At 31.2% G+C, this 9520-nt stretch overlaps 1 protein-coding gene across 1 annotated transcript; it reads right to left on the minus strand.

Annotated features, from left to right (window-relative positions):
- Positions 1–7082: 7082 nt before the first annotated feature.
- Positions 7083–9473, minus strand: LOC132738450 (SPARC-like; the record flags this gene model as incomplete). The annotated part of the gene is given in 2 exon segments (XM_060725954.1): positions 7083–8350; positions 9325–9473. Coding segments are annotated over 2 exon segments (184 nt in total), but the record flags the coding sequence as incomplete, so codon positions are not given.
- Positions 9474–9520: the final 47 nt, after the last annotated feature.

The following is a 9520-nucleotide window of genomic DNA, read 5'->3' on the forward strand; positions in this document are numbered from 1 at the left end:
CTTTATACATGTTTTGTTCCCTTGCTATTACTTTATGAATTTCATATACTACATTTAAAAATAAAAACAACAACAACAACAAAGGCGTCACTGGTTCCCATACAGTGTGTGAAATGTCTGTCTTTTTCAAGGATTGTTGTAACGCAATCTACGACATTTCGGCCATGCTACTTTTGGTCGTCTGATACGTTTCTTATACAAAATACTGTCATCACCGCTTCTTAATTGTGTTTGACAATTAAACACAAGTTGCCCTTAACAATTTATGGTTGTCTTTGTTTTTCAAGTAAGGATTATAATAATTATTAGCGTTGCTTTGAAGTTAAATAACATTACGTTGCTTCGTCCTTGAATTTGACGTCATTTTTGCGACACAAAACTAACGCAACTTCATTGTTTATAATCGTCGTTAACAAGTTGTTTATTTGCGTATGATGTCGTAATTTTCACTAAATATCACGCAATAGTACCCTTTGATGTCACAACATTAAAACAAGAGTTTGTGTTAAAATTACAACCTTTAGCCACTTTTTATTCGAGTAGCTATTGTCATGAAATCAAAGTGCTCCGTGATTCCTTGATCATGTTGCCATGGTGATTGGCAATTTGCAAATACAACTTTTATCATGTTTTTTTAGTCCCCTACCGGTTTAACCGGAGGGGACTTTAGGTTTACCCTCCGTCCGTCTGTCCGTCTGTCTGTCTGTCCGTCTGTCTGTCCGTCTGTCTGTCTGTCTGTCAGTCTGTCAGTCCGTCAGTCCGTCCGTCCACAAAACTGGATCCCGCGATAACGCAAAAAGTACTGAAAATATTTTTATGAAACTTGATATATGGATAGATGGCAGTATGGAGATTATGCACGTCTTTTTTTTTTCTTCCTATGTTGAAAATTCTGGTTGCTATGGCAACAAATAGTCTGAAAAATATGGCAAATTTAACACATAAACTGGATCCAGTGATAACTCAAAAAGTACTGAAAATATTTTATGAAACTTAAAATATGGGTAGATGGCAGTCTGGAGGTTATGCACATCTTTTTCTTTTCTTCTTATGTTGAAAATTCTGGTTGCTATGGCAACAAATAGCCTGAATTTCAAGATTTCTGATTTAAATTTTTCAGATTTTTTCACTATATGTTCTTTATTTCTTAAGGTGTTTACTTCAAACTTTAAATATAAGTTTCTGGTCATCAACCACATCATATGTGACAAGGTTTATAACTCTAGCACAAAAAATATCAGTATTACCTCCTTGAACTTAGATTTTTTAGGGGAAAAAATGTTGTCTTTTTTAAATAACTTCTTTATTTCCTAATGTATCTACTTCAAACTTCATATATATGTTTCTTATTATCAATCGACATTTTTGAGAAGGTTAAATACTCTAGCAAGACTATTTCCAGAATTATGTCCCCCTTGAAATTAGATTTTTTTCGAGAAACTGGTATTTTCACTCCAACTTCTTCATTCCTTATAGGATTTACTTTAAAATCACACATCGTAATAATATGACTAGGTTGTATAAACATAATTTCCTTACTAAGCATGGAAACTTAACACATTACTGTGATATAGACAAACTTATTTTATTATGTTTTGTGGTCGATATTTTCAAATACAGACTTCATCCTCAAATTCATTATAAATGGCAATACACAGGAGTGTATGACAATTAAAGAACTTTTTGAGGGACCGGTAGGGGACTACTGTATTGCCCGCAATACTATCAAATGCTTGTTTATTTAGAAATTTGTAGCAGAATAAATGCTTAAGCAAAATATTTAATCAGCATATTAATATGACTGCTTATAATAATTTTATAGCCTTGTCTACGAACTTTCCGGACAGCCCTCGTATATTTAAAGTGTGTTCCATCAGTGTTCTGTGTAAAATTGGGAAGAGAGACATTATTTCCCTTTAAGGAAAAGAGATCAAAAAAACTTAAAAACAAAGTTTGAAAACCTACATAGATTAACTTGTGCACTTAAAGCAGAAAAATATGAAAAAGATAGTAAAGGACTATACTCTGAATAAAATAGAAACTTGATATTTACTGCAATTCTGAGCCTAATTTTAGCTAAAAATGTTTAAACTCTTCATTTATAGGTCATTTTGCATAAAAATGTTTATGATGGAAAAACTGAGTAAACAAATGATCTGAAAGTTAACACACAAGTTATTGGTATAGACCTACATCAAATGGTAAAAAAAGTCTCGGATCAAAGTAGTTCCATTCCCATCATGTCAAAAAAAACAATAGTGGAAGTCTCTTTGAATTCTAATCAAGAAAAATAGTTATAGCTGTATCAGTTGTAGTCAGTGATTTTTTTTCGACAGGTATGTGCCAAGGCTTTATGTCTTCCAATATGCAATTATTACATATAATCAATATCTATTTTCAGGTCATCTCTGAATTTTATGTCACAGTTTATTCATATAATGGTGACACAGATGTTAGTGTTTGGTATTGTGATGTTATACAGAATATCCTACGTCATTGTTGGCTCACTGGTGCTCGTAGCTCTTACACAAGTCGTCGGCAAGTTCCGGTCTAAATCTGCTCCTAGACCTAAAACTGAGTAATTATACATGAACTAAGTGATTGTTTTACATGTACTTGTATGAATTGAGTTTTTATATATGTACCTGTATGAACTGAGTGATTTGTCTTACATGCACAGTCAGGACTCATTACAACGACACTATTTGTTACCAAAAGATATGTCAGGATATCGAATTTGTCAGTCATTCATCAAGGATGATATGCTTATTCACTGGTATCTGATCATTATATATTTAGATCTATAATAAACATTTATAATGAAAAAGATTTTTGTGTATATGTGTTCACTTTATTGTACACATTACATATCATCCAACAACTTTATTAAAATAATAACAACTAAATAGTCAAAGATTGATATGAAAACGATAAAACTTTATAAAATAAAAAGCACAAACAATGATAGGACTTTCTTTATATGAAATGATTTCGTTTTTTTCTTCAAAAGTTAAATTAGTCCGTTGACGTTTAGCTGGAAGTTCTGCAATTATTTTAATAAAAAAGTCACAAGTTAGCAAGTGTAACAAAATTCAGCTGACAACAGCAGGTTGGTGTTGTAATAAGGTGTAACAATCAACTGACCAAGCTACAATACCTTTTTAAACACCTTGCGGCTTTTGTTCACGGCTCAATGATATGCGCGCTTGACTGACCAAGTGTCAGTTTAACGGGTACTGATTGTATAGAAAATAACACATTTGGTTTCCAATTTTATTGTGTCAGAGTCGGAATACGAATTTTCCGTTATAAAGGATAATAATAACGTTGAAAAAAATTGGTTCCCACAAATTCACTGTCGTTATTTGAATTTGTCAGTATAATGGATTCTGATGTATTGAGTCCTGACTGTACTTGTGATGAACTGAGTGATTTTACATGTACTTGTATGAAGTTAGTGGTTATACATGTACTTGTTATTATGGAGGTACTTGTATGAACTGAGTGATTCTACATAAACTTGTATGAACTGAGCAATTATGCATGTACTTGTATGGACTGAGTACTTGTATGAACTGTGTGATTGTACTTGTATGAGCTTAGTGATTATACATGTACTTGTATGAATCGAGTGATTGTTTTACATGTACTTGTATGAACTGAGTGATTAAACATGTACTTGTATAGAGCAAGAGCCACATGAAACACTGTGAAAGAATATTTTATCACTATGCAAATGTTGTTTGAGGTGGACCAAACACAAACATATTAGGAACATATTAGGAAAGAAATTCTAAAATGGCAGTATGTTTATTAAGTGCAATTTTTTGTTTATGTAAAATGTATGGAATCAACCTTTTTTAAAAAAAAACACATGTCACAGCATTAAAATTATTAGTTGTATAAAATTATGTTAGTTTATTGTATTTAAATGGAGTGGGTTATATCACATACATTCACTTTATGTCATTGTTTTACATAATGTTATTGTTTATATTCTTTCCTGTTAATTATAGAACGGACATGACACTTTTTGTAAGATTTGTGATTCATTGAAATTATTGTAATGGGCCAAAACTGGTGAAATTTTTTCCATGAAAAACAATGTTTGTTTAAATTTTTGTTTGTGATTTTTGTAGATTATGTTAAGAATGTTTATACTAAAAAGAAAATAAGCTTGCTGTAATAAATGGCAGTTTTGTACCTGCACAAGTTATATGAGACATATAAGGACAACTTGAAATACATGCATGAAATATGTGCAAATTAATAAAGTGGTATAAGATAGATATATACTGGTTTTCAGGCTTAATGTACAACACCAGCACAGGTTGTTAGTTCGCCTACTAAATAGTATACATAGTATACTAAAGGGCAGACTATAAAAACAGTCAATAGTCTGCCATCCATCACCTGCACATTAGGGTTGTTTACTCTCCAGAGGTTATAGTTTTAATTAGATTTTTATGAAACTTTGCCGGAATGGTTGACTCATTCAAAGATTGGATACACCTGAACTTTCATAATCTGGAGCAAAAAATCTGGGTCACCATGTCGGATCAATTGGAAACCTTGTTAATATTTTACAGACCACATTTTTCATGAAGTCTTGAATGAGACATGCTTAGAATGCCTGGCTTTGAGATTTCCAGGTTAAGATTGAATATGGGTTTTCTAGGTCTAAAATGAGGTAAACCAGTCAAACCTCAGGAAAACTATGTTAACACTTTAGTCATACTACAGATTGATCTTTATCAAAATTTCCACAAAAAAACTTGTTAACATTTAAGTCATATTATTAATCGATCTTTATCAAAATTTGTCAAAAAGTTGGGTTTTTTTTTTCATTGATATATGTACAATGGTTATTTTGGTTGAGAAAAAAACAAAACAACTAAGTCATCTTGTCAAATCAAAGGAAAACCTAGCTAACACTCTTGGGACCATATTTTTGCCAGATTTTAATGAAACTTGCTCAAATTCTCTTGACTTCTTAGATAAGTTTCAATATAGGTTGTTTTGGATTCAAATCTGAGTCACCTTGTGAAATGCCAGGAAACTTTTTTTAAAGACTGAAATGTTCATTATTTTGACAAATCTTTATGAAAGTCTGCTGTGTATGTTTTGATCATACATGTAACTAATTGAAATTCAAATAGTTATGGGTTGTCTTAGCTTGAAAAACCCAAGTCAGTGACATAGATATAAAATTTTGTCATAGAATGATGCAGGAACACTATTTAGCATTAGATAAAAGATAGAAACAATTACAGGTGTGTGTTGATAGGGACATTATGGCCGTTTTGTTCTTGGTGAACAGTTTCTGGTCATTTAATTAACTTCCTTTTATTTTTTCCCAACCAACTTTGAACAATCAATAAATAATACTTTATTATAAAGTGGCCTGTTGGAATTTAAAAACCAAATAACATTGTAATATTTCATGCAAGCAGACATTATTTTGTCTGTGAGAAAATATAAAATTAAAAATGTATTTGATTTCCATTTCTTTTGCTCAAATATAGCATTTGTTTTATGAGAATTGTTAAATTATGTTTTGTTGCCATAGTAACTGTGTTACATAATATCTGCTGTGCATTATTAACTGTGTTCTGTTCAAAATAATGAGTGCTTAATTTCTATTACAGGGATCATTTTGTATTAATTTTTAGCTCGACTTTTCTATGAAAAGGGGAGCTATCCTACTCGCCCCGGCGTCGGCGTTGGCGTCACACCTTGGTTAAGTTTTTCGTACCACCCCACTTTATTTCAGAAGTATTACAAGTATGGCTTTGAAACTTACCATACTTGTTCACCATCATAACCTCCATCTACAGACAAGAGTACATAACTCTGTCAAGGTTTTTGACAGAATTATGGCCCTTTTTTGACTTAGAAAGTGTATTGAGCTTGGTTAAGTTTTTTGTACCACCTCACTTTATTTCAAAACCATTGGAGGTATTGCTTTGAAACTGACCATACTTGTTTACCATCACGACCTTCATCAACAGACAAGAGGACATAACTCTGTCAAGGTTTTTGACAGAATTATGCCCCTTTTTGACTTAGAAAATACATTGAATATGGGTAAAATCCACTTATTGCCTTAACCCTTTGAGATATTGCTTTGAAACTTTTTAATGCTATTTCACATCATTACCCCATCTGTACGCAAGAGAAGGTAACTCTGTCAAGGATTTGTTTTAAAAATTAAGGCCTTTTATCGACTTAGAATCTTGGTTAAGTTTTTAGTACCAGTCCACTTTTTGACTGAACTGTTTGAGATATTAATTTGAAAGTTGGAATACTTGTTTACAATCATGATTCCCAAACATGTCCAGGAGAAGGTAATTCTGTCAAAGATTTTATTTGAATTATGGCCCTTAACTGTCAATGTTTTGTATTATAGGCAAGCACTAAAAAAGTCGAGCGCGCTGTCTTACGGACAGCTCTTGTTTAATAAACTTTATAAATGTAGTGATCCAAATGTTTGTTTTTCTTTTCTTCTTTTGAAAATACTGGACCATTTTAATTGTAGACCAGTTTGATGTTTAGGTTTGTTGTTGTTTTTGTTGTTGTTTTTAAACGTTATCATTTGAATTCATTATAAATTTATCTCTTTCATTAATTTTACTCATAGCCTCAATACTAAAACATAACTTGTAGGCTAGGTAAGAAATCAACACTTCATGTGAAGCTAAGCATTGCTTTTCACATTGTTGATCACGTGCATTGCATATAAAATTCATAAGCAGGGTTAGCACATTTTTGGGACTTGAAATTGAATTCTTCCAAATGACTGCTTTTGAGTTGGAAACTTGTGAGAAAGTTATCCAACTGGGTGTTTTAAATGTATATTTAAATAAATGCTTGTATCTGCTTGAATGTGTAATTATGTACTGAGATTTACTTTGGAAAGTTCATATGTTTCATATCAGTACAATACTGTGAGGAACAAATTTTCTTGTTAACAAAATGAAATTCACATCATTACTCAAGAATTGTTAGAAATTATTCCACCCAGTGATGATATCAATAGTTCTGTAGATTGAGAGTTAGTTAAATCAAAACAAAAAAGAATGTTGTTGTTGTAACATTTTTATTTAGCTACAGAATTCTGACAGTTACCCTTGCCTATAATACACAAACTGATTGACATTAATTAAGCCATATGCTACATGTAGACAAACAAGACCAAAACTTTAATTATAAAGCTACTGAAATTGTTCTTTCTATTTAAGTGTACAATGTATGTGCGAAGTATGAAAAATATCAAGAAAAAGAATGAAAATGTACGAAAAAAATGTGTTTAACTGTAATCTTGTTTGATTACATTGAATGAAATACTTGTCTCGTATTTGATTAGTAAATAATCTTATAAATGTTGAAAATTTTCCTGTTAAAAGTAAAATTTCAGTGTTCAAATTATTCTTGTTACATTTATTTCTTACTGGGAATTTCAGAAAATGAAAGTGTCAAATAACTGTATTATATACTATTAAATATTGATTCAAACTTTACATGTCAATGACGTTGGCCTATTATACAATTAATTAAATGCATGCTCAACAAAACTCAATATGTTATACAAGAAAAACGTCCATATTATATATTTTATACAATCGGCATTTAAAACAAAACAATACAACTAAATACAATTGTAAAGATATTTTCAATTAATATTCACAGTCTTTCCATCACATAAATTGATTGATATTTACCTTTATCTTATTTATATTTTATGTGTTTTCCCCTAAAAGACTGGTTTTAAGTGCAGTGCAATTCCAAACTTTCATTTGTTTAAAATAGTAAAAATAATTTGTTATTACCACAATTTAATTAGGTATTTTATTTAAAAGGACCCGAAACATGACTGGTTTTATTTCCTCAGTGTAAAATGATGAGATCTAATGAACTAAAGCAGTGTTATAGAAGATAATAGTACACATATATATGACTAGCACACAATTTGGCACATGAGTGTTCATACAACAGTTCAGACCAGATGTAAGATATATCAAACGTTCTACATGCAAAGTTTCCAAACTCTTGCACATCTATTTAAAAAAAAAGTTTTCTGGATAAACTAAAAGCAGTGATCTTAATGACGTAATATAAATCCTTGACTAAAACTCTTCACTAAAGGAGATATATATAAAAATGAAGTTAAACTCTCGTTCCAGGCATTTCTTGTAATTAACTTGATGACACATTGATGTTTGACCAATCAAATTTGTCTATGGCTGGTCACATGATTATCACGTGGTGGTCATGTGATATCTATTCACATTCTGGTCATTTATTACACTCACAATTTACTTTGAATGCTTACACTGATCAACTAAAGCCGCTGAAAAGAGAAGAAAATAATGATGAGTTTAAAGAAATAATACAATTAATAGTTTTTTAGGCAATATAACTCCATAAGATTGAAAACCAAACGGAATTGAAATTGTCAGTAACATGTAAGCTGAAGAAGAAGAAAACATTTAAAAGATGCTATCTACCAAAGAAAAGAAGGAAACAGTCTAAAGGTGTCAAAATAATAAAGTAAGGATTCAATGCGTGATCATCTTCCCAGATTTAAAACCATGAAAATTTTATTTCAGCGATTTTTAAGTAGCAATTTATTTTACATTGCATGGAGAATGAATCATGACATAATGAGAATAACATATATCAGGAAACATTTCTCACTGACGTGATGGCTGTAACATGTTTCTAATGCATTTAACCCAGTGATTTCACCAGAATTACTGTATTTAATTAAAATGTGCTGTTTTGACTTCCTCATTTATAACTCTTGGAATATCCAGAAACTTTCCCTAAATCTACCAAGGAATAAATTGAATTTAAATCTGTTGAATATATAACTTATGGAATTCATTTTCCAAAAGCTTTTTAATTCGCGGAGGTAAAGCACATGTATAATATAATTAACGAACGGAAACATTATGACATGGTGTCACATTTAATTAAATCTCTGAGATAATGGTGTCTTCCTCAGTTAAAAACAGGCTTGAATCCCCCAAAAATAACTGTAACAAAAAATGTATATAAGTATTTTTTATTACTATTGCGTCAATCTCTGACATTTCAATAAGTTAAACACCTCTTTTATTGAATAAATTTGCCTTTTCTTGACGCTTAGTCAATTATTATTTTTGATTGACTTGGCGTTAGGAAAAAAAGGGTTTAATACGCAAGCTCCTTGATAAAGGGTTCAACCCATTCAAACCTTGGATGTTGATAAACTGTGTGCAAAAATAGATATTAATTATTTGTTTCCAATGTGGTAATTAATAATTCTTATTTATATTTTACCCTGTGGTATGCGGAGGCAGTTGGCCCACTCCTGTAGTGTGATGCTGTTGTCATCATTGGCGTCACATTCTTTGAGGAAGGGAACCAGACAATGTTCCATGTGCTTTATAGAAGCTGTGATGTACATGAGCTCACGGCGGGTCACTTGCCTAAAAAATGGATAAAAAAATCAAAAAGTTTTTGGGAAAGATTACAA

The sequence above is a fragment of the Ruditapes philippinarum genome, unplaced genomic scaffold (assembly GCF_026571515.1).
Source record: "Ruditapes philippinarum isolate M1 unplaced genomic scaffold, ASM2657151v2 ctg23328_1_1_1_1, whole genome shotgun sequence".
In the NCBI taxonomy this organism is placed as follows: Eukaryota; Metazoa; Mollusca; class Bivalvia; order Venerida; family Veneridae; genus Ruditapes; species Ruditapes philippinarum.